The following is a 27278-nucleotide window of genomic DNA, read 5'->3' as shown; positions in this document are numbered from 1 at the left end:
TGGCCCAGATTTGGCATAAAGCTGACACAGCAGGCGTTCAAGTGTAGTATTTAGACCAGATGTTAAAATTTTTTATGTCTGCCACGTAAATTTACTCTATCATGACCTACTTTTAAAATACATTTAAATTATTTTTGAGTAAAGAAAAAATTCTACCAATCAGGTCACTTCAAGTATAAGCACGCCCATGGCACACCTAAAGGGAAATGCTTCATGGGTTTATCAAATTCATTGCAGTCGTGGCACACTAACATATCTGGCCCAGTTCAGTCCTAGTTATGGGTTGTTAACTTGGCTGAGCCTTGGCCCAGATATAGTCCATATTTGGCCCTTGAATGGAAGCCAGACTTGGTCCAATCATGTACCGTAATTTACTGCGGCATGTTGGCCAAGCAAAAACTGAGTGTGTGGGCCAGAGAGATTTTGCTATGTGGGGTGTTTTCTGTGCTGGAACACTGTCTTTGTTTTTGGTTCTTTTAACCCACCCAATACTAGTTTAGCCAATTATATTTCAGCACCCCGGGTTGCCTATTTCATTCATTCATTCAAAAAGACTCTCAGTCCGTGACCAAAATACGACCTCCGGTGGACAGTAGAAGACTCCGAAATGAGACGCAAATTGAGAGTTCCACATGACGTTATTAATGAGCAAATAATATAAATATTACAAATGTAAACATTAAGTTAGGAGGTTACATTGTAACCCCGTGCACTAACAACATGCTACGTGACAAGCAATTTGGCTGTTTACATGACAGACATTTAAATACAGCCATACAGAAGCACAGAATATGCACTCACTCACAAGATGGTAAGATTTATATTCTAATTAATACATATTAAATCTCTTTAACATTATTAAATGTACATGCTGTATCACTATGTGTTAGTTTTGAGTCACAGTTCTAAATATCAATTTCCAACGGTTTATTTTAATTTCAAGATCTGAGGTAAACCATGTGCTTCTGCTTTCAGTAGTATGGCAATAACTGTAATGTAAAATGCCATTCAAACTCACTTTATTAGCATTTAACACTGAATAAAGCACATAAGCTGTACCAAGGTGATCATTGTCAGTTTTCTGCTGTTCAGCAGCAAGAAAAAGAAGCTGTTTCTAATATATTAATTTGAGGAGTTGGTTAGAACAAAAACTCCTTTTTATATATGGAAATATAGAACACGATTTATATCAGCCTTGTTGGTCCTCAATCTGGCAACCTGTGCTTATGTTTGTTTTGATCCAGTAATGCAATACCTAGTTCAACCACTTAGTGTCAAACTTACATACTGCACCTTTACGCTGTAAAACTTAACATTGCAGTCAAAACAACAAAAAACTTTAGTCTGGAGTAAAAAACTTATGACTGTGATGAAATATTAATTGAATTGCATTTCACAATAGACTATTGGGGTTTCCGATGTGCTTGAAGTCCCATCTCTGAAATCATCAAAACACATTTTCAAATAGGCACTATCTTAATAAAAAATATTAATGAAACAAAAGGCCACCAAAGTTATAAACATCGTCCATAACTGTTTATTAACACAATAAAATATACTAAAAAAACAAACTTTGTCATATGTCAAAAACGTCCTTACAAGTACATTTTAAATCATTAGTAAAAAAAAAATATATATATATATATATATGTCTTGATTCTACCCACATTTTGGTAAAAAATGGACAAAACCAATTGGTTGTGTTACATTTTTTTTAAATTATTTTATTATTTTATTTTGTCCATATTTGATGAAAATGAAAATTTTGGTTGAAACAATCAATGTTTTTAAAGAGTTACATTAAATGTTGTTGTGCTTTTAATATGCTTACTTGTTTTGATGCAATGACTAGCATATAAAATTTCTAAATACCTGCCTTTGCATTCAGCAGTAAATTTTAACTATATTTCAGATATAAGAGAAGTGTAAATTAATTAAAAAACACTTAAACATGGTCAAAAATGTACAAAACAAATAGGATTCTATAGAAATGTGAACTATAATATATTTAAGTTGTATTGTAAATAACACAGCCTAAATCCCTTGAAGGATTACATTCAGTTCACACTTAAATATACTGTTTCAAAATATATTATTTTTTTAATAAGTGATAAAAAGTAAAGCTAAAGTGCACTTGTTTTTTTTCACAATGAAAGCTGTAATCTGCTATTGATGTGACAGATCGAGAAGGCTATGGTTTGTGTTACACTAAGTGAAAACAATTCAATTTTCAGAATAGCAGAAAACCAAGTGCTTGTTAGACAGCTCGTGCAAAGCCAATGCGATTGTTTCCTCGATCAAACTCTGTGTAGTACCGAGCTATGAAGTTTGCCCCCAGTATCCAGACAGGACCAGTAGGGGGTGGCACATCCAATGCTTTGAACGTGACAGTACAAATATCCTCCCCGAACTCTGACTGCTGTAGGGTAGAACAAAAGAAGAGAAAGAGACATTAACAGAGCGAAGGCAAATTCCATGTGTGTATCATTGACTGATGAATTCCAAAACAGATGCTACACTTGAGAAGGCATCTGGAAAACAATATGCAAATACAACATAAGGCATTTCATTTTTAATGAAAAGTGTCATTCCATTAAGTGAAATAGATCCCAGACTTCTATGCTTTACAAAAGGCTGGCCTTTCCAGTGTAGCACAGAGTCAGCAGTTGTATTTTTGTAATAAAAACAACACTTAGCTTAGCAGTACCCAGATAGCATGCAAATGTGGGCCACTTTAGGCAGTTATGCGGCACTGGTGGTATTCCTTCGGCCCAGACAAAATGAATGTGAGCCTCAAATGGCCCACCTGTGCAATGGCAAAGGGGGGCCAAAGATTCAAATTCATATATGGGCCATTTAGGGCAAAGATTTGGCACTTATGGCGAAATGTAATCTGAATATGAGCCTAATGTGACCAATGTAAAAAATGATAAATTTGGCCCAAATGATGGAGGACAAATGTGGGCCACAGTTGGCAAAAATGTGGCATTGTCATTTAAGGGTAATCTGGGTCTAAACCTAAAGTGGCTCACACGTGTAAGTGTAAATGTGGCCCAGTTATCTTAAAACATAGGTGGGCCACATTTGGCGAATATTCATCACAGTATGCCATGGAGAAAAGTGTTTGCTTTAGTTGGGCTCATAGCCCTAAACCTCTTAATATAATTTTCTTTTTGGTTGCTGTAACTTTTAAGAACTTGCTTGAAAAGTTTATTCATTACAGCAAACAAGCCAATGAAAAAAAAATAATAATAATAAAGTTGAGGCGCAACCTGTGATGAAATAATATAATTCACTGATGTAAACCAATATTTAACCCATTAATAAAAGTATTGTAATAACATGCTTGCACATGCCACAGAATTTTGAAGTTAAGCTGAAAAAACTTCTATGCTTTAACTTCTGCTCACAGAGACATCAATAATCAGCATATGAACCTCAACAACGGTGACAATTAACAAAATGAACAAAACTCACAAACATCACAAAAAGGATACTAAAAGTGACAAAATCAACAACGTAAACATAAACAGCAGAATCAAAAGCAAACAATGAAAACTGGAGCATCAATAAGCTATAGAATGTACTCATGCTGCAATGCATGCTGGGATTTTTGTACTTTGCCACACCCAGCAGGTGTAAAGTGTAGGCCAGATCTGGGCCAGAATAAAATCAAACTGTGGCCCAGAATAGGGTCAATTCTTGTTCATTTGGTTGAATTCTGGCTGATATGTGGTATTGCTTTGGCTTATTTGTGGCCCAGATCTGACCAACAGGAGCGGACCGCCCTAGAGCCATCATTCCAATCAGTATGTGGTCCAGATTAAAGTGTCTGGTGTGGGCCGGATCTGGGCCACATAAATTTTGCTAGCTGAGTATAGCTTGAGTAGAATTGGTGCCTTCTTGAAACTGACTAAAATGTTCACAATGAAACACTCAAATGATCATAGAACAAGGGAACACCACATCTTGACATTACAATGGATAAAGGATTTTAGTTTTTTCTTTCATTTTTGAAAAAAAGAGTGTGGGGGGTGGGGGGGTTGGTTAACACATGGCTAAATCTAATGACAGAACAGATTTAAATGCAAAAAAAATTCAAATAACACAAAACACAAAATTAACAAACATTAAGGAATTGTTAAAGTACTATATAAGTGTACTTAAAAAGTGTAAGGTCATATTTATATATTGCATTTTTTTTTTTGATTAAGACTCTGGAAGTCCATGAATAAGTGTAGTAAAAACCACAAGTGGAACCACCAGTGTCAACTATTTCCAATGAAAAGTAGCTAAATGTTGCCAGATGACGTCACATACTAATATGCATATCAGTGATGTCATCACGTAGTATCTGACAAGCGTAAGCCCATCATGTCTCAACTCTCTAAGGCGCGGTATTATATTAAAACATTACATCCATATGCACAATAAATAGGTTCTTATTAACATATTACTTTGTGTGATGACATCATTGCGTAATCGCAACTCAAAGCTACATCTTTATGTAGTATACAAAATAATTAATGTTTTCTCTAATTGACTGGCAATCTTAGCAAAAACATTATTTGAAATATGTCCATTTAGATTTGTATGAAAAATATAGTTGAAAATTTGTAAAATACAAACACTCTTTGATAGGATTTTTTTTAAATATAACACTGATAATGAACAGTTGCATTCTTTTAAACAATCACAGCTTGTGTAGTTTTTTAACTTGTGAAATTAACACATTTGTGAAATTGGCAACAATTATAGCACTATTGGAATTTATTGCAACCTAAATTACCAACAATTATACATGTTAACAAATATCAGTAAATTAACAGTTATGAAAAACAATCTGAGCAAACAGTTTAACTTGAAAGTAACGTGTGTGTTGAGTGTAGCCTGCAGCCACTGCTCTTTTGAGTCACTTTTTAAAAATTGCTAAAAGTAGCCAAATGTATGTTAAAAAATACAAAATTGTTGCTAGGTGCTTTTTGAAAAAACGTTGCAAGGGTAGTATGAAAAGTTGATAAATCTAGCAACAAAATTGCTAAGTTGTCAACACTGTTGGAAATGCAACACCACATTGAAATGCAGGCCAAACAAAATGTGTCCCGCCTCTTCTTTCTTCTTTTTCTGTTAATTGATGAGTTACACTCTGTGTAGATTGCCTCCTATTGGTGGATGTATTATGATCTTGATCCTAAATTATTTATAATTTAAAATATAATTATTATTTGTTTGGCTCACTTCTGGGTTTGTAAAGTGCTGTATAAATAAAAACTTGATTTATATTAAGAAATATTAATATGTATTTAGAAACATACATATAAAAAGTTCAAAGGTGAACTAACCCTGAATATAGAGTAACAAGTTTAATTTGGTAAATTAAAAATAAAACTATTGGTCAAAAAAATGTTTTTGAAATACAAATTCCCCTTATGGTTACTCTTATGGGGTTGGTGCTTGTAGGCAAGTGTCTGATGACAGTTTTTTTCCCCCCACAGCACTCGGCCGGGCTCAGCCCGAAGGATCAACGTAGGACCAACCTCAGGAGGAGGAGCCACAAGGGGCAATAAGTGGTGGTTGAAGGTCAGGACCATGATGACCCAATGGTCAGGCACTGAAACTGGCTCTTGGGACATGTAATGTCACCTCTCTGGGAGGGAAGAAACTCTGCTCTGGAGGGAATGGGATGGGCCAAATACCTGAGCAAACAACTCTGCCTTTTTGGAGTCCTTATGAGAAATGGTATAAGGTGACTGGGGACATTGTTCTACTGAGGGACATCGATGCCCATGTGGGTAATGACAGTGATACTTGGAGAGGGGTGATTGGGAGGAACGGCTACCCTGATCTTCATCCAAGTGGTGTTCTGTTGTTAAAATTCTGTGCAAGTCACATTTATCCATAACAAACACCATGTTTGAGAATAAGGGTGTACATCAATGCAATGATCAACTTTGTGGTTGTATCATCTAATCTCCAACCATATGTCTTGGACACTCATGTAAAGAGAGGGGCAGAGCTGTCAGTTGACCACCACCTGGTTGTAAGTTTAAGGATCTGCTGGCAGAGGAAGAGGCCAGATAGATCTGGAGAAGGATCTTGAACAAAGAAGGATCTTGAACTCTCACCTCTGGAAGAACTTCACATTCACATCAGCCAGAGACATTGAGACAGAGTGGTCTATGCTGTTCAATTGTTTTGTTGATGTGGATGTGATGAGCTGTGGCTGTGGAGCCTATCATGGCAGCAATCCATGAACCCAGTGGTGGACACCGAAGTAAGGGATGCCATCGAGCTGCAGAAGGAGTCCTGCCAGGCTTGGCTGACCTGTAGGACTTTCAAGGCAGCTGATTGGTACCGACAAGTCAAGCATGTAAGAGAGTATTGACCTCAACTGAGGATGTTGTCTGACATTGAAAGAAATCCTCAATCCTACTGACACATGTTCCATTGAGGAAGCAGGGATGAGGATGCTGGGGTTGACCAAAGCTGAAGTCACTGAGAGTCAGTACTCTAGACTGGGCAACTGGGGTGGTGGTTCCCATTTTTAAGAAGGGGGACCAGAGTGTGTGTTCCAACTATAGGGGGATCACACTCCTCAGCCTCCCAGGAAAAATATCTATGACAGGGTACTAGAGAGGAGGATCTGCCCGATAGTTAAACCTCAGCCCAGGAGAAACAATGCAGATTTTGCCCAGACCGCAGAACACTGGACCAGCTCAATACCGTCATCAGAGTGCTAGAGGGTTCATGAGAGTATGCCCAACTAGTCCACATGTGTTTTGTGGACTTGGAAAAGGCATTCCCACCTGAGTTTGTGTCATGACCGAAAGGGCAAGATCTTGGATACAAGCAATCAAAATGAGTTTCCTTCACAGGGTGGCAGGGTGCACCCTCAGAGATAGGGTGAGGAGCTCTGTTACACAAGAGGAACTGAGCAGAGCCGTTGCTCCTTCACATCTATAGAGCCAGCTGAGGTGGCTCGGGCATCTGATTCGGATGCCTCCTGGACGCCTACCTAGGGAGGTGTTTCAGGCTTGTCCCACTGGGAGGAAGACTCATAAAAAACACACTGAAGGGACTATATCTCTCAGCTTGCCTGGGAATTCCTCAAGAACACCCAAGATCCTCCAAGAGCTGTAGGAAATGTCTGAGGAGAGTGAAGTCTGGGGTTCTCTCCTGAAACTGTTGCCCCCACAACCCGGCCCCAGATAAGTGAAAGAAAATGAATGAATTAAATACATTTTTTTGGATATCACAATAAATGAAGAACTTAAACTAACTGAAATTAAATAATAAGCAAAAGTAATAATAATTTTCAGAATTATTAAGGGCAGCATGGTGGCTTAGACTTAGATAGCACTGTCGCCTCACAGCAAGAAGGTTGCTGGGTAAGGTAAGGATTGCTGATACCACCTCTGACTAATTATGTGTGTTGACTTGAAGCAGCTGTGCAAACCCCTGATTTTTAATATAGAGCATTATGGCGAGATCTGCCTCTTTCAGTAAGGGAGGAACTCAAAATAGAACTTTGTCACTTTTCCACATATGAAGTGGATTAGATTCATTATGTCTCAGATACATCAGGGGGTTTTATTACCAGCAATATACCGAATAAAGTGTCCGGTAAGTGTGTGGTGCATTATATGAAATAAAAAAGAGTCCTCACCCAAAGAATATAGTCCTCATCTGTGAGTGAATATTCCTGACCACCAAGATGGAAGGCAACAGTGGGCAACATCCTGACCAGATTACAGCTCACAGTATACTGAAAGTAGAACAAAAGAGTAAAAGAAAGTGAATGATGGCCTAAAAGCCACACAAGGAACACATTGTGCTGCATCATTTTGGATAACTGACACTAAACTTCACTTTTGAAAGAAACAAACATTTTTCTACACTGAAAATTAACCACATTGACGATAGGAAAAAAAACGACATCAGCTTTCAATCATTCCGTTCACTCCTCAGACGTTATTTATGAGACTCAGCCAAACATGATAGACCAAAGCAGCTGTTCCCATGGAGTTGTGCAACAGGAAAAGGAAACAGAACAATAAGAAACAGGTTTTAATGCTCATATCATCTGGCATTGGCTATAGAAGTATTGTTTAACCATAGCATTTGTATATGAGATGTAAATGAAATGGCGTGTTTCATATATCTGTGCATGATCATTCACTTGTGCATGTTTGTTTGCATTTTGAAAAACTGACTTAAAATTTTATCAATCATTTGGCAGTGGTAAATATTTCAAAAGATCCTCTGTTCACTGTAACACACTTTTTTTTACAACTCTGGAGACGTTTGATAGTTTGCCACTGCTGCTGAGATTTAGAGATATCATAATATTGTTTTTGAGTCTTCAATTTTGGCTTCTTCAGTTTTTATAGTTTATGAAGTTAAACAGTGGATTTATAATTTATGTTCAGAATGAAACGTTCCCGGTTTTAATGGCTTATTCTTTCTAACCCGTTTTTAAATTATTACCAGATTATTTGTACGTTCTTGCATGAAGACAGATTTTTAGGGAATGTCTATAATCTTAGGTAAGCAGAATTTACCCCTCCTTCTGCCAGTTCAACGGCACCAATGGTTTTCATCAGAATGGAAATGGAGGAGGCGGGGCCTGTGATGTAGGAGGAGCCTGTATCAATCACAGCAGTACAACCATCCTTGCAAAACAGGATATCTGCCCCAACAGACACCCTGTAGAGAAACAATTTATCATTGAGGTAATTCAAACAGATTCTTTTTTGTGCTATTATTGGCTTGAAAATGAATAAATATAGAAATAGAAAGCAAAAGGTTAGATAGTAGTTAGATGGATCTACAACTGGTATCTGTACCACAATGGTGGCTGAACAAACTCAGGATTACAGGATTAAGGCTGATATGTACATCTGAATCAATTGTATGGTCCAGCGCAGCCTTTGCGTGGTCATACACCCCTTGCCGTGGCTGGTGCCAATGCTGACGCACACCTCTCAAAAAATGTAACTACACGTCGCAATGATGCATAGCACAAGCTCTGTGATTGGTTGGCTTGGTATCGCTGACAAGTGTGGGTAGTGCTGAGAGCTGCGAGCTCAATAGAACATTTGTTTACAAGTGTCGAGTCCCTATGAAGGAGCTCCAGATGGAAACATTTATTTTGTGTTTAGCTTATGATTAAAGTTGTTGCACATCCGCTGAATCCTGCCTCTGAATGAGCGAGTTTTAGCTACTTTAAGCTTTCAGAAAAAAACCCAACACCAGTGAAGAAACCCGACACAGAGGAACATAAAACCCTACTGCCAGCTAGTATTTTGGAAGTGTTTTTGCAGAGCAATACAAACAGCACACAGAAGTATAAATGCACGACTACACGCAAGGCAGGCGCCATGGGTCACTCGATGCAGAAGTATAAATCAGCCTTTAGTTTTAAGTTGACGAAACCAAATCAGTCCAGTCCGACTTTGTCGTTACTATGACTCTAATTGGTTACTTTCACTGTTAATCCGGGCTTTGATTCTGATTTTATATGCGTGTGCACATGAAGGTGGGATATCAGTAGCAAGCAGCCAATCACATGCCTGTTCTTTAGCCACCATTAAGCATCCGGTGAAATGTTAACATGACAATTTTCAATGCCATAAGGTTCCTTTTATGGTATTAATGTAATTTAATTAAACTATAATCAGTTAAATAGACTTAACCATTTATTTAGTTGTTCTTTCGTAAACTGAAATGATAGACTCATTTAAATGCAAGTGCCGTCAGGAGCAGCAGGTGAGAGCAGAAACTCCATTGAAAATTCTACGGGTTTAGGTGTACGCATTTAAGGCTGATTTATACTTCTGCGTCGAGTGATGGCTCCTGCCTTGTGCGTAGCCATGCATTTATACTTCTACGCCAGTGGTGTAGTCCTTGCTACACGCACGTATACTCAGTATGCCTGCTTTTTTCCACAAGCTGTTTGGGTATTACGAGTTCTGAGGATAAATAATTGCTTATACCCTTGGTATACTCACTTGTTTTGGTGATTAGACTTAGATGTCCTCTTCCTGATTTCCAAACCTCCCCTCGCTTTTCACTATCATCAATATTATTACTTCTACTTTTGTTACCATTATTAGTATTACTGTTTTGACTTGTCCTCCTCTTATCTCCTCATTATCATTATCATCAGTATTTCTGCTTGTGTCATTATTCAGATTGCTGTCATTGTTGTAGTAGTGGTAGTAGTGATTGTAGTAGTAGTTGTGGTTATTGAAGTAATAGCTGTAGTAGTATAAGTAATAGTAGACGTCATTGGTGTAGTAGTATCAGAATTGGTAGATGTTGTAGTAGCAGTAGTTGTCGTTGGTGTAGTAGTATTAGAAGTAGCCGATTTTGTCGATGTAGACGTTCTAGTAGTGGTAAATGTTGTTGTAGTAGTATCAGTTGTGGTAGTATCAATAGTTTTAGTCATTGTAGTAGTATCAGTTGTAGTAGACGTGGTAGTAGTAGTAGTGTGGCTGTAGTAGCAGCAGCAGTAGTGGTTGTAACATTAGTATTTTTCTGTAGTAGTAGTAGTTGGCGTAGTACTTGTAATTAATTATTATTATTATTATTATTGTTGTTGTTGTTGTCAGTCGTTATTACTGTTGTCCTTTTTCACTATCATTACATTACTATCATTGTTGACATTCCTTACTACGGATTGTTTTTTTTGTTTTTTTTTCTCTACCTCTTTTATATAGATTTATCTATGCTATTGGTTTCAGTTAATGATGGTTATACAGGTCATATATATATATACACATTTTTTTTTACCATATGTATGTACGTATGTACTCAGACTGTCCACCTTGTTACCTTTACATGCACGCATTGTGTTTTCATGTTTTTTGTTGTTTTGTTCTCTTTGTATGTGATCCCATTTTGTGTACTACTTGCATATTCTAATTAAAAAAAAATAATAATAAAAAAAAAAAAAATATATATATATATATATATATATATATATATATATATATATATATATATATTTATATATATATATATATATATATGAATAAAATATAAAAATAAAAAAATAAGTAGAAAGGCTGATTTATACTTCTGCGTCAAGTTATCAGTGTGACCCACGGCGCCTGCCTTGCATTCCACCATGCATATATACTTCTGTGCTCTGTTTGTGTTGCTCTGCAATAACACCTCTGAAACGCTAGCTATAGAAGTATAAATCAGCCTCAAATCAGCCTTTAAAAGCATTAGTCTCAGCTTACAGCCTACAGCAACCAGTCTGCCGTCAGACCCTTCTCACTATGTCTTGCCTTTAGCTATGAGGATCTGCATGTGTGGGCAGGGATAGGCAAGATTAGTCTTTATTGTCACTTGGCTCTGGTTCTTAACCTTCCCCTAAGCAGGTTAGCCATCCAGTATAAGATACCACAGTGACATGGAGCAAACTAAACTGATCTCAAACATGTAGTCTCAGACACATGCACTCAAAAGAGGTAGTGATGTCACCAACCAGTCTGCATTCAGGTCTTTCTCACCAATTCTTGCCCTCTGCCATGAGGATCTGCATGTGTGGGCAAGTTTAGTCTTGATATAAAACTCTGTCTGTTGCTTTTCATCAACTCTTAGCCCCTAATTAGCTTGTTTGTGTGCGTTTGATTAAGGCTAGAGGCAAATTTGTAAAACTGTGAACTTGCCGACTCTTGTTTTGTGGGAATACTCAACCCAATTCTGTCAGCTTGCCAGCCTAGATCCATCCCCGTCATTCGGTCTGGCCAGGCGTGTGAGTTTTTACATTGGTACGATTAGAAGCTGGTTTTGGACCATAAATGTCACACTGACTCTAACTAGCGGTGCTGCATCGCCTTGGTCCTCAAATTGATTACTGTACCTAATCCCATTGATTACTTTAATTAAATAATTAGTATTTTATTGCGACTGGAAGGGCATCATCTGCCTGAAACATATGCTGGATAAGTTGGCCCTGGAAAATAAGAGACTAAGCCGAAGGAAAATTAATGAATGAATGAATCATAGACTGAATTAATAAATTAGTATTTTACTTTGTTAGAATCAAACTATCAATCCCCTACAAACATGCTCCTGCAGGGCCAATGATGCACAATGGGCCCGTTCCAGCACACCAAATCTAAACAGACCCAGTCCGGCCTAGCCCCAGGTATGATCCACAGCTGTGAGCTCATTGCGGGCTCTGTGTGTGTAGCCCACACAAGTGAACTTCCCACATTAATCCAATGATGGCCTAGTGATGGCCAGTCCTTTGTTTGTTTGTTTGTTTGTTTTTGAAGAATTGTACAGAGTATAAAGTGCTATAGTCTAGAAATAAAGGTGACTTGACTATATAGTGAAAGTAGCTCTTGCAAGATGACACAATTGCTTACATAACCAGCATATTATGTTAGTCTGCATTTTTATTGGCCATACACCTAAAGCGCTTCACAATTATGAGGGGGGGGGGGTCTCTCCACACCAACACCAGTGTGCAGCATCCACTTGGGTGATACGGTGGCAGCCACAGGACAATGGTGCCAGTGCGCTCACCACACACTAGCTATTGGTGGAGATGAGAGTTAGTGATATAGCCAATTCAGTGAATGGGGATGATTGGGAGGCCATGATAGGTACGGGCTTATGGAGGGAATTTGACCAGGACACCGGGGTTACACCTCTATTCTTTACGAGAAGCACCATGGGATTTTTAATGACCACGGTCATGAACCTCGGTTTAACATCTCATGCGAAATACAGCGCTCTATAACAATAGTGTCCCCTTCACTTTACTGGTGCATTAGGACTGGGGATTAGGTTGATCGCCCCTGCTGGCCTTACTAACACCATTTCCAAAAGCAACCTAGTTTTCCCATGTGACCAGGCACAGCCCTCCTTAGATTCAGTAAGTAACCAGTCTTGGGCTGCAGAGTGATATGGATGTGGCTGTGGTTTGCTGGCTGAAAAAAAGGCAGGTTTCCGAGGACATGTCTAGTAATAGAAAATGTGTTAATTTGATCACCCTACTTGGAATATCCTTTTTTTTTTGCTTTTTGCCCATGAGGCTTTGCATAAATCATGGGATGCTTTGTTTCAGCAACTCAAAATTAGAATTGTTTTCCTCTTACTACTTAAAAAAATACTACTTCTAAATACCTAATGAAGGCTTTTCAATGGGTTTAAAAGTTTTTTTTTTTTTTTTAAAAAGACTTAAAAAAAAATACACTGTTTCTTTTTTTATACTAATCAGGAGGCAAGTGCACCCACTGACAGGTCAAATCTGCTCATCTATCTCTCAGTCAAGTTCAGGTTGCTTTATTGGCATGACATTTGTACAGTATTGCCATCATCGAATTAATAAAATATACAGCAAATGAGAAATAAATGTCAGATAAAAGGGATAAAAACAGACAATACCTAAAAAAAAATTACATTACAAAAATAAAACGTGTAGATTATTTAATTAAGGCAAATGAGTTGATTAGCCATTTCTGATGGTGTGCAAATATTCTGCAGCCAATTTTGATGTAATGTCGTCCTCTCCGAGTATTTAGTAAAGTTTTTCTGAGTCGTTTAGATTAAAGAATTAATTATTTAATGCATCTCTCACGGCTCTACGCATAAAATTAACGGCAGCTTCGAAAACGAAAGCAAAACCAAATCCCAGACACTTTAGTAGACTTAGAAACCCCAGCCAGATGCAAAAAGCTGTGGGTCTCTGTGGGTCTGCAGCGCATGTGAGACATGATACTTTCTGTGCGTTGACAATTCGGACACAGAACGAACAGCATGAAATGGGTAAAGCAGCCCACCCAAGTAAAGTCTATAAGTGGGAAGCAATGGAGTACAATGACGTTATCTTATTTATATTTTTTGCCAGCTGTTTTCAAAGAACATTTTCTGTTTTTTTTTTTTTTTCATAATTGACCCATAATTGGCTCAATTACACAAAATATCCATATGATTATACAACTGTGAAGCGCAATTGACTGCATGTTGAGTTCAGAAGTGGGTCTGAAAAGTGATGTCATTTTGGTTGTGAAAAAATTGGGTAGAGTCATGTCAAAGCAATAATTAAATCAGCATACAATCATGTCAAAAGCATTGCAAGAATTAGATGCTTTATTCTTACTGAAGACTTAAAGAAACTTGTTCATGCTTTTATCACCAGCAGAGTGGATTACTGTAATGGACTCCTCAACGGCCTTCCCAAAAATACAGTCAGACAACAGCTTATCCAGAACGCTGCAACCAGGATTCTGACCAGAACCAGAAAATCAGAGCACATCACACCTGTTCTCAGGTCTTTACACTGGCTCCCAGTTACATTCAGAATCGATTTTTAAGTATTGTTACTTGTTTATAAATCACTAAATGACTTAGGACTTCAAAACAGATCACTCAGATCACTAGGATCAAATAAACTAGAAATTCCAAGGGTTCAGTCAAAGCAGGGTGAACCGGCATTCAGCTGCTACAACCCTCGCTGCTGGAATCGGTTTCTAGAAATGATCAGATGTGCTCCAACATTAGGCACGTTCAAATCAAGACTGAAAACACATCTGTTTAGCTGTGCCTTTACTGAATGAGCACTGTGCTACGTCCCACAACTCGCACTATTATGTCTTTCTTTTTTTTTTTTTTTTTTAAACCTTTTTAATGTGTTGTTATTCATTTTTACTCTTTGTTTTTATTTTCTTATACTTGTCTCTTTTATTCCTGTTTATGTTAAGCACTTTAAATTGTCACTGTGTATGAAATGTGCTATATAAATAGACTTGCCTTGCCTTACAGAGGTGCCATTATTCTTCTCACAATTCATCCATCCAATATTAAAAGGCTATTTCTTAGAATTTGACCATGAATAACTCTTTGGGTCTTTCTGCAGCAATAATGCAAGCATTTATTCTTGAATATTACTGTACTGTAAAGGGAATACAAAGATAAAATAATCTGGAGGAACAAAAGGCAAAAAAAAAAAAATTTGGCCACAACTAGGCTTGTACTATTAATGTCACATTAAAAACAAACATACTGTAATGATATTTTATTGATTTGTAAAAATAAAGCACAAAGCCAAACACATCTTACACTATGTACTGTAAATGCATTATTTTATTAATTAAAGTGATTTGTTTCAGTTAGTTTAAATGGAAGTCACCCAAACTACAATTGCATCCCATAATTTACAAGGCAGTAGTCACATGCAGATAATGAAAAAGTTATTTGGAAATTGTTTCGTACCTTTTCGGGGCCTTGTGTCAATTTTTTCAAGCTTAAAAGCTCCATCACAGAAAATGTATGGAAAAGGACAACCTACTGTACACTGTAAACTTCAAAAGTATGTCTCGTATTTCAAGAAAGAAAAAAATAGTAATGCAGATTTGGAACGACATAAGCGTGGCCACATGATTGATTTTCAGGTCAGCTGTTTTTTTAAAGGACAGAGTAAGGACCTCTCGGGAAATGGTTTAGTTTCTGGTCAAAATTAAAAACGGATGGCTACCGGAGATCTTGTATTAACTGATATAGGATATCTATTATAAGCAGAAGTATTTGTGAAAAGTGTGATGCAAAGCAGATGTGGAATGTCAGAAAGAAATCATTATTGTTTCGTGTAATTGATGATGATTATATTCGTACCCTTTCATGATGACCTCCCACTTGCCTTCCTCTTTGGTGTTTATATAATGGAAAGATCCAGTGTGGTAATTCGGATCTGTCCCACCCAGCACCAGCTCTCCACCAGGGATTTGTGTTGGGTCCCTTATAGATATACAAATACAGACAAAAACAAATGCATTAGTACGACGTTTGTTAAATTTAAGTTACATTGCATCTGCATGCCAACTTATTTTCATTAGATTATAACTAAACTGTTCGGTTGGCGTTAGGGTTAGTGTAAGTTGACATGTTCTTGCAAAGTTTCTTAAATGTTTATTGAAAGAGAAGTATCAACAGATAATAAGCAGACAGTCTACTAATACTCAAATGGACCATCAAAATATTTTTTTTTTTACATCACCTTATACTTCAGTTTCTCATCAAATCTTTTGACCAATGATTCATTTAGATTGATTCATACTCTTTTTAAGACTTCCATAAGGCATTCGATTCCATAGAACACGTGCTAATTTTTTACACCCTAAAACTATTTGGATTTGGTAGAACGTTTATAGATACTGTCTATAACTGTCTTTTATAAAGACATCAACAGCTCAGTGATTGTTAATGTTGATATTTATTGAGGAATTAAGGGCTGCCCAATTACCTTTTTTTAGCCAGAGCTACCTTGCCTAAAAATTAACCAAGATGATAATAGGAAATTAAAATTGCATAATCTGTTAAATCTGTTTAATTCAATTAAATTAATTCATCTATATTTCTGTAGTGCTTTTACAATGTAGATTGTGTCAAAGCAGCTTAACAAAATTAGAAGTTCTCATGTATTGAAACTGTGCAAGTTCATCGATGCGCAGCTCCACAAGTCCCAAACCAAGCAAGCCAGTGGCGACAGTGGTAAGGAACAAAATTTCACCAACTGACAAAAGTGAGGGGAAAAAACGGTCACACTTTTTTTGATGGTCCATTTGTTGAATTTATGTTACGTTACATCTACATGCCAACTAATTCTCATTAGATTATAAGTAAACTGTTAGGTTGGGGTTAGGGTTATGGTTAGTGTAAGTTGACATGTACTTGCAAAGTTTCTTATAGTCAGTTAAATGTCTGTTGAAGGAGTAGTATCAGCAGATACTAAGCAGATAGTCTACTAATACTCAAATGGACCATCAAAATAAAGTGTTATAAAAAACATTGAGAGAAGCCAGGCCAAACTTCTTGTGCAGAGCAGCAGTCAAGGCACTGGAGGCTAAAGAATTCTGGACATTCATAGTGGAGGTGTCCACCATTATTTCATGACACTACATTGTTCTCAGAGGACAAAAAAAAAAATGCTACCTAGAGCTTTAGAATTGGTTGACCAATTTTCATCTGCCTTCTGTTTAAAACTTAACATCTCAAAATGTTAAATTATGAGAATTCATGATATGGATAATAGATTTAAGGAATTTCAGTAAAAAAGTGTAAAATATTCAGGCATTCATATCACTAAACACTCCATTAGCAGACATAATTTAAATTTTCTTATAAAATGCACTAAATATATCCTTAGTGCTTGGTTTCAGAGAGATCTTTGACTGTACTGTATATGGAATAGTTCTTCTATCTAAGGTGGAAGGCCTCTCTCATTTTGTGTACCATACTCTTTCTTTATTTATTTATTCTTTAAAGCTATAAAGGAAATTAATATTTTTCAACTTCATCAGGAAAAATAACCCTTATAAACAAAAAAGAAGTCCTTTCTAACCCTAAAAGCGAAGGCAGCTTGGATTTTCTGATTTTCGAAAATACTGTGAAAATCTTTCAAGTAAACTGGTTGAAAAGATGCCTTGCAAATCCAATATCAAAGTGTTTTGTTTTGTTTTTTCATTCCTGATCATATATTTAATCATCTCAGTGTTCTATACATTTTCGAACTGAAAAGTAATTTCCTGCCTGGCAAGTTACCTGTTTCTTTATCCAACTTCCATCAGCAATGTCTTCTTTCGTGGGAAAATTGTTTTGTTCATGGCTTCTCCTCCACAAAATATTTCTTTAAAACAATTCTGACCTGACTATAAGAAATAAGTTGCTTAATTCTTATTATTCTCTAGGTGGTTGAATAATAATTTGATTTGTATTTTATCTGAGTTTAATGATGTTGGCAATATTCTAAGCTTTGAACAATTCATGAATCTCCATAACTTTCCAAAACCATTTAAGGAATATAATACTTTGCTAAAACAATTCCAACTGGCTTAAAACAGTTAGTTACAAATGATCTTTGGTTTAATAAAGCTAACAGTGATTATCCAGCTCTATGTTTGAGTGGTATTGAAATTTTTGATCATAAATGTAATAACAGTCACATTCGCAAAAATATTCCAACTGCAAAGAACAATTAACCCCAGGGATCAATTCTACTGGGGTTCGTTTATATGTCAGCTTTTTTGTCAATTATATTTTCTATATCTACAAATGTTAGGGTGATTCATTACAAAATTTTGCACAAAATTTATTTGGTTAATTTATCCATTTCTAAGTATGCTGATGCTAATTTGCTCATATCCCATTGGTTCCTCATTAGATTTTTGAATGCTGTGTGACAAACAGATTTTGGGTTGAGTTGAGCTCTTTAAGTTTATAAATGTGACATTTTGTAATGTTTTGTAATGTATTTTTTTAATATTTAATGCAAAATGTTTTATTCACATGCAAAAATGGCTTAAATACCCTCTATATTTCCCTATTTTTCTTGCTGCATTTCAGTCTCATATTTTTTCTCTTAGACTTACAAGGAACAAGAAAAGCGCTACATTTTTGACATACATTATGACAACCTTTTTAAGGACAAGTCATAATGCCTTTTTGAGTTTTCTTTCTTTTGGCCTGTTGTTTATGTAGCTTGATTCATGTAAACCCGTTTATGCAAACTCACTTTTTTTTTTTTTTTTGTTTATTGTGTTTTCTGTTTCTCTGTATTTTAATATTACACTTGTAAGAGATATAACTATGTTTTATCTCTCTATTCTTGTTTTTGTTTTGGCAGTTGACAACGAACGATGAACAGGCTCACATGATCCCATCCACATTAATGGGATGGTCGTTGAGCCTGTCTCATCCTTCAAGTTCCTGGGGACCCACATCTCAGAGGACCTTTCCTGGACCACCAACACCTCCAGCCTGGTCAAGAAGGCTCACCAGCGCCCTTTTTTTTCTTGAGGTAACTTAAGAAGAACCAGCTTTCATCAGCTGTCTTGGTGAACTTCTACCACAGCACAATAGAAAGCATACTGACCAACTGCGTCACAGTCTGGTATGGAAGCTGCTCTGTTGCTGAGCGTAAGGCACTGCAGCGGGTGGTGAAAACTGCCCAACGCATCACAGAGACCACACTGCCAGCCATAGAGGACATCCAGAAGAGACACTGTCTGTGCCGAGCACGCAGTATTCTTAGGGCCACCTCTCACCCTGCTCACAGATTGTTTTCTCTCCTGCCTTCCGGCAGGCGCTTCAGGATCCTCTGGACAAAAACCAGCAGACTGAGGAACAGCTTTTTCCCAAGAGCTGTCTCCCTTTTGAACTCTGCCCCTCACTGACTCTTTAGCCCCCCCAATACACCCCCCACACTCCTCTAACTTATACTCCTCACAATCACTGCACTGTTTAACATTTGCACATATTCATTGCACTACATTGCACTGATTCATTTATTTGAACTGTACATACCGACTGCACATGGACATTTCTAACTATGTACACACCCACTGTACATATACATTTGTAATTGTTTATCTATCTGCACACTTCTGATTACTAATAGCAACCTGTATATATATTCATTTATTATAAATCTGTTCATAGCTAATACACCTGTATATAATGTTCATAGTACATCCATCTGTAAATATTACCGTAGTTTTTCTATAACTGCACTTTATAACTTATACCTGTAACCTGCACTTGCTGCTTTTGCACTGCTGGTTAGACCTGAACTGCATTTCGTTGCCTTGTACTTGTACATGTGTAATGACAATAAATTTTAATCTAATCTAAAAAAAGAAGAAATACATTTTCTGACCTATCAAATACTTTCTAGTATCTCACATGCCCCGCCCCCTTCAAGACATTGAGCTCAACCTCTCTCACTGGCAGAGTGGTACCTGCAACTTCTCCATGATGGGCGTCCAGGGTTCTTTAGCCTCCGGCACCTAGACTGCAGCTCTGCACAAGACATTTCTCTTTTTTTTTTTTTCTTCACTTTCGTCAATTGGTGAAGTTTGTTCCTCGCCACTGTCGTGACTGGCTTGCACGGTTTAAGACTTGTGGAGCTGCGCATCGATTGATTTGCTCTTCAGTGTTTGGACTTTAAGCAGTGAAAACTAAACCACACTGAAATGAACTAAACTGAACTTCAACTTTGAAAACTGGACTGACAGTTTCAATTTACCAGAACTTCTATGTTAAGCTGCTTTGACACAATTTACATTGTAAAAGTTATTTAAAAAGCACAGGAACTACTCTATGTCCCGCCCTACATTGTATTTAAAAAGAAATGATAAATTATGTCACAAATCGAACAAAAATGTGCATTTCAAAGCACTTCACGTGACCTTTAACCATAAACTCTATTATGAAATTTCTCTGTCTCACTTACTTTGCTGACATGTACTATAAATGAAGGCTGATGCTCACCTGCTGTAATACACAGAGAAAACATTCTCTTTCAGAACATGCTGAGACATGATGCGATCAAACACTGGAGTAATCCCATCAATGGCCACATCTGGATAGCCCATTCCCAGCACTCCATCAAATTTGGCAAAGATGAAGGGGATTGCAGGAAGAGCTGTAGCTTCTGCAAAAACCTGCACCACTGGGATACCGCCCACCTAAAAAAGAGAGAGGTCAAGTCGTTTCCTTTTTGTAATTATGGTTCTTGTCTTTACACACTATAAGCATTCCATATGTATTGCAGGTCAAATATGGTGCATAAGAATCTGGACTTGGTTGTCCATATATCTTGTAACTCTGTCCAACTTGGCAATCTAGATGACTACCAATATATTTTGTTTGATCCGATGAACCATAAAAATACCATCCTAGTGCACGCATTCCATTAAAAATCATTTGATGAATCAAGATTTATATCAAGACTCACTATAACCACGTCCTCACTCAGAAAGCCCCGGACATTTCCAGAAGCGTACTGGATGGAGAATCCTGTGCCGTTGAAAATATGTGTGAGGGATTTGGAAGCATCGTATCTGTTGTGTGTGACTAAAAAAACATATGGAGAAAGGAAGGTGCAAATGTTGGTTTAGTTTTGTTTTTTTATGACATGTACACTGTAAAAAATATCTGTAAATTGCACATTTGAATTGAAATTTTTTATATTTTGTGTTTCATTTTTGTGAACAATTTTTTTTTTACCTTGAAAATTTTGAAAAAGTGACTTTTAGTAACATATTTAATCATTTAAAGTGATATATTGTCTGGGTTGATGTAATATATTTTGCTGTAAAAACCTGGCAATAAGCTGTCAGGACATTTTCTGTTATTTTACTAAATTAGTTCTCTATATATTATTTCTTAAGCAATATCTTGTCTCAAACTACTAAAATGTAAATAAAAGTCACTTTGTTAAACTGTAGAGTTGAATTTTTAACATCAAAAGTCGACAGAGCAGAGATCAACATCCTATAATGCAATTCACAACACACTGTAAAAACAATCTTGGTCAAATGTCAAACAGTCAAATGAACCTTATGAGTCCAATAAACTTATATTATGTTAAACTGACTTAAAACAGCTTGCGTAACTTATAAAATTAAGTTAAATCATGATTAACTTAGATTAATAAGTTACAATAACCTAAAAACATATGCCGTCAGGACTAATTGGTCATATAATTTTTTTACAGTGCAGCAAATAAACAGAAAACACAAAATTTTACAGTGTAGATAATATGTTACCCTGGAACACACAATTATTATAAGTCATCTTAAGTATCATTTTTTACATCATCTGATGTAATTATTATACATTATATATGACATTATACATCACTTGGAAGCTGAATAAATTAACATTTCCACTGATGGATTCTTCAAAGTTAGTTCAATGAAGAGACCACATTTGCTCAACTCAACTGAGTTGTCAATGTCCCATTACTCAAACGAACTTAGGGAATCACTTATCACAAATCATTTGAGTAGTCTCAACTTATTACTGTTTTTATTATTGTTGTTGATATTATTGTTTATAGTGTAGGAAATGTTCAAAAAAAATTCATGGAACCTTATTTTACTTAATACTCTAATTATTGTTTGGATAAAAGAAAAATCTATCATTTTGACCCATACAATGTTTTTTTAGCTATATAGCTAAATATAATTGTGTATAATTGACTAGTTTTGTGGTCCAGGGTCACATTTTACAAAAACTACTCTGTAAAAATATTACTCAAATAATTTTGTATTTTGTGAATCACAAGTGTTTTCTACTAAGTGTTTTATTTACGGTTGTGATTTGCATTATAAGATGTTGATCTCTGTTGACTTTTGATATTGAAAATTCGATTCTACGGTTTAACAAAGTGACTTTTATTGACAGTTGTGTTGGACATTTTAGTACTTAAAAATTAGGTAATGTGTAAGAAATAATATAGAGAGAAATAAGTCTGTCAAATAACAAAAAATATATTGGCAGTTTATTACAAGGTTTTTGTAGCGCAATATACAACACCAACCCAGACGATATATCACTTTAAACTATTAAAAATGTTAATAACAGTGACGTTTTTAAAAGTTAAAAGTTGTTGAAAGTAAGATTAAGGTTCCATAATGCAAATCAAAAGCATAAATAAACAGGGAAAAATAACAATTGAAAACATGAATCACAAAATTAGGAAAACAGCTTAAAGATATTTTTTACAGTAAGACTTACAGCAGGCTGTGTATAAAGGAGAACAACTATGTGAGGGAACCCAGAGATTGGCAGAACCCGTGTCAAACACAACGTTGAACATCTGAGCTGGTGAACCAATGCTGATTTCACCAAAATATTGAGTCTGCAAAACAAGAAATATGTAGATTACATGTACTGCATACAGGTGCTGAAAATGTATTTCTATCCGCTAATTACATCTAAGTAGTTGATCAGAGGTGTCGGAGCTGTGCCGTTAGTGGGAGATGGTTCTTGATATTTTGGCATAATCTCAGAAAACACTTGAGCTGGAGTGACGCCCATTTCCTTCAGAGTTTCTTGTATGGAAGGCATTTTCTTCAGTTTTACCCTAGAGAGAAAGTTGTGTTACCTTTATTATTTGTTTAGATATTTATGTATTATTATAAAACACCAAGATTACAAAGTAGTGAAATAGTGGAAATCAACCAAAATGTAATGACTAACCATTTTAGGTATTCCTCAAAATAATGACCAAATTAAAAAAAAATAGTCTAGTTTTATATAATATATATATATATATATATATATATATATATATATATATATATATATATATATATATAAATAGTTTTTAATAGTCTGAACTATACCTTTAAATTGCACTTTGCAATGTATTTTGACATTTGAAAATTACATTTCCATATAGGGCAATGTAGTGGCACAGTGGGTAGCGCATTCGCCTTACAGCAAGAAGGTCACTGGTTTGATTCCTGGCTGGGTCAGTTGGCATTTCTGTGTGTCAGTTGCATGTTCTCCCCGTGTTTGCGTGGGTTTCATCCCGGTTTCCCCCACAGTCCAAAGACATGTGCTATAGGTGAATTGAATAAACTAAATGGGCCATAGTTTATGTGTATGAATAAGTGTGCATGGATATTTCCCAGTACTGAGTTGCAGCTGGAAGGGCATCCGCTGTGTAAAATATATGCCGATAAGTTGGCGGCCCCATATGAATAAAGGGACTAAGCCCAAGGAAAATAAATGAATGAACGAATACTGTCTCTAATACTGTATGTACACATATTTGTAAAAAGATATATTTCCTTAAGCATTTTCTTTATTTACTCTTTCTTTATTTACCTCTTTATAAGAGGTATATAGCATATATTTGATTTTTGTCAAAACATTTGAGATAAATAAAAACTTAAACGCTTACTCTTAATTAATCATGATTAATCAAATTCCAAATATATGTATATATTTTTAAAATAATATATGTGTATTTTATATTTTATTATCTATATATAATACACACTCATACATTAAAACAAAACTATACAAAACATTTATATCCTATAAATATACAGTTAAAGTCAGAATTATTAGCCCCCCTTTGATTTTATTTTTCTTTTTTTAAATAATTCCCAAATGATGTTTAACAGAGCAATAAAATTTTCACAGTATGTCTGATAATAATTTTTTCTTCTGGAGAAAGTCTGATTTGTTTTATTTCAGCTAGAATAAAAGCAGTTTTAAATTTTTTAAAAACCATTTTGAGATCAAAATTATTAGCCCCTTTAAACTATATATTTTTTCGATAGTCTACAGAACAAACCATCATTATACAATAACTTGCCTAATTACCCTAACTTGCTAACCTAATTAACCTAGTTCAGTCTTTAAATGTCACTTTGATCTGTATAGAAGTGTCTTGAAAAATGTCTAGTCAAATATTATTTACTGTCATCATGGAAAGATCAAATAAATCAGTTATTAGAGATGAGTTATTAAAACTATTATGTTTAGAAATTTGTTGAAAACATCTTCTCTCCATTAAAAAGAAATTGGGAGAAAAAAATAAACAGGGGGGCTAATAAGTCAGACTTCAAGTGTATATTTTTATCTAAATATAAATAAACATTTTCTCAAACATACAGTGCACAGCATAAATGAGTACATCCCCTTTTAATTATAAATATTTTATCTATTTCTCAGCGAATATAGACAATATCTTTTGTTGCATTTAAATAAAACAGTTTTATTAAACAGTTATATTCAAAGAGTTTGGTCACCTAACATATTTAGGAATAGAAAGATATTCAATTCCAAAGAGTTATAGCAAATATACAATTTCAAAAATGTCCAGTAAATTATTTATTTTGTATGTTTATCTATATTTTTCCTGTTTATTAACATTTTATTTAGAATTTCCTCCCAACATATTAATTTAGATGTACTAATTTTTGGTCTGTGGTTTGATGTTTTTTGTTAGATGGTTCCAATTTGGGCTTTGGTGCACTCAAAAAAAAAACTTATTAGTTGATTTGAGGGCAGGATTTCCATCCAATGAATTTGTTTAGCACCAAATTAAAAAAACTATTTTCACAAATAAACACAATTGAGTTGGTCCAACACGATTTTATCAAATAAAGTTTAAATACGTTTATATTTTTTGCTTATTTTATTTATTTTGAGGTCTGAAATATATAATGTACAGTTAAAGTCAGAATTATTAGCCCCCCTGTTTATTTTTTTCCCCAATTTCTGTTTAAGGAAGAGAATATTTTTTCAACACATTTGTAAACATAAAAGTTTTACTAAATTATTTCTAATAACTGATTTATTTTATCTTTGCCATGATGACAGTGAAAAATATTTTACTAGATATTTTCATGACACTTCTATACAGCTTAAAGTGACATTTAAAGGCTTAACTAGGTTAATTAGGTTAACTAGGCAGGTTAGGGTAATTAGACAAGTTATTGTATAACGATGGTTTGTTCTGTTGACTATCAAATAACAAGTCAATAGGGGGGCTAATAATTCTGACTTCAACTGTATGTCTATTATGTGTTTTACATTTTGAAACTTTTAGTTTTATTTGAAGTTAAATCCTAAATGAACTAAAAGAGCCATTTTAAGCATATTTCATGACTTACAAATACAGTTGATTGAGACTGATCTCAGTACTCATTTTAGGACAGTTATTGCTCACTGAGCAAAGCAAATAAACTGCATGTTTGCCAGTTAAGCTGTCGACACCCAAAGCATGTAAATCTTCAAACTAAAGTGAAGATTAAACTCTAACAAGTCTTCTATTAACTTTTAACACCTAAGATTACTTTTAATGTCAACTTTTCCCTCTCTTAATTCAATCCCATAAAACATCCTGGAAAACACAAACATTCAAATTTGGTCCGACACAATTTCTTCATGTTGTCCCAACACAAAGTTCTTTAGTTAACTTAATGGTTTACAAATTTAAGTGGACTCAACATAAAACAAATAAATTGGCCAAAGAAATTACAAGTATTGTAATGATTGATCTCATTTTAAACAGGTAGTTAGAACAAACAGCATTAATCATATTTTTGAGTGTGCTGACTAATCTAATATGCACAAATGTATTATTGTAAAGCATCCTATAGAAAATAATAATTTAAAAGTGTTCTAAACGCATTTATCCTGAGCACTGTATGCCTATGTGTATGTTTATATACATTATCAATATACAGCACACATATAATATATATACAATACTTTATTTTGGATGTGATTATTGTTAATTATGCAGTTAATCTTTTCATGTCCAAAATTTAAATGTTAAACATTTTTAGCACCCTTTTACTTTGCCTTGCAGTCCCTAGACCCCAATTTGAAAAAAAAAACCACTTAAACAAGGAAATTTATTTAACAATGAGTAAAACAAATGTCCTCCTGCAGATGCAAACGACTACAATGGTACATGATGTTTAAATCAGCTGTTCCTACTCCAGTCCTGGACACCTCTCGGACTGCACATGTCTCTCTTATTCTACACAAGGCCAGTTCATAGAGTGTCTGCTTTCAAGCTGATGATCTGAATCAGGTGTGTTAAATAAGCAAGACATGGAAAATGTGCAGAGCGGATGAGGCCCAGAAGTGGAATTGGAAACCACTGTTTTAAACCACATTACGGTTTTATGATTATTATTGCTATTATTATGCACATACAGTACCATGATATTACATTCTTTAATTAATGAATAATTACTTTTGTACCATGATAAAATACCATATGTATGAGAAAAACTGCAAAAATATAACGAGCAGGATACTGTTTTCCATTTAGGAAAAATATGTTCACTTACCTCCATAAGGCATTTGTGCTGGTCACTGAGAGAGACAGAATTAGAAGAGTCAAGCAGTGGATTTTCATTCTCACTGATGGATCTAGTACTCACTGTCCAGTAACCCAGTAAATCTGTGCCACACGTTTTATGCCCGTGTTAAACCCACTGGTTCGCAAAGTTCTCTTTTACTTTGCTCTATTTAAGAGACTTTCCTCCTTTCTGTGTTCTTATACTATTTCTCTTATATATGCTCAGTTTGACCTTGACACAAACCCTTTGCTTTCTCTGTCCTCTAGCCCACCCCACCTCCTCTTTCCTTCTGATAAATGCTCCGTCAACAGAGTGACCTCTTGTTCCAACACACTGTGATTTAAGACCACTTCAATTAATAAATTCATTCTTGTGTGGCCCTAAGGAATGTTTAGGGACAAAAATATGTATAAAAAGATTAAATTCAGTAAATTGCAGTTGTTAATCTTGCTGTTGTAGTTGTTGTGGTTGTTGTTTTAAAAATCAGAGTAAAAACTAAATATTTAACTATATACAAAGTAGTACAGGTACATTACTTTAAATTCTCAGTGGTTACTTTATTACCTATTAAACACTCCTTAAAGGTGCCATATATGCCTTGTTGATATCAATATAGAATGTGGCTTAAGTAGGTCC

General features: G+C 35.4%; 1 protein-coding gene across 1 annotated transcript; it reads right to left on the bottom strand.

The window, feature by feature from the left end:
• Positions 1–1800: 1800 nt before the first annotated feature.
• On the bottom strand, positions 1801–26770 carry ren (renin). The gene is made up of 9 exons (XM_056464265.1): positions 26631–26770; positions 22741–22891; positions 22543–22666; positions 20756–20874; positions 20290–20486; positions 15637–15759; positions 8562–8706; positions 7667–7765; positions 1801–2419 (listed from the first exon to the last, which is right to left on the bottom strand). The coding sequence occupies exons 1-9, from the start codon at positions 26696–26698 to the stop codon at positions 2258–2260; spliced, it is 1188 nt and encodes a 395-aa protein (XP_056320240.1). The 5' UTR covers positions 26699–26770; the 3' UTR covers positions 1801–2257.
• Between the last annotated feature and the right edge of the window lie 508 nt (positions 26771–27278).

The sequence above is a fragment of the Danio aesculapii genome, chromosome 8, assembly GCF_903798145.1.
Source record: "Danio aesculapii chromosome 8, fDanAes4.1, whole genome shotgun sequence".
Classification (NCBI taxonomy): Eukaryota; Metazoa; Chordata; class Actinopteri; order Cypriniformes; family Danionidae; genus Danio; species Danio aesculapii.
The sequence above is the reverse complement of the archived record's forward strand: the minus strand, read 5'-3'. Positions and strand labels throughout refer to the sequence as shown.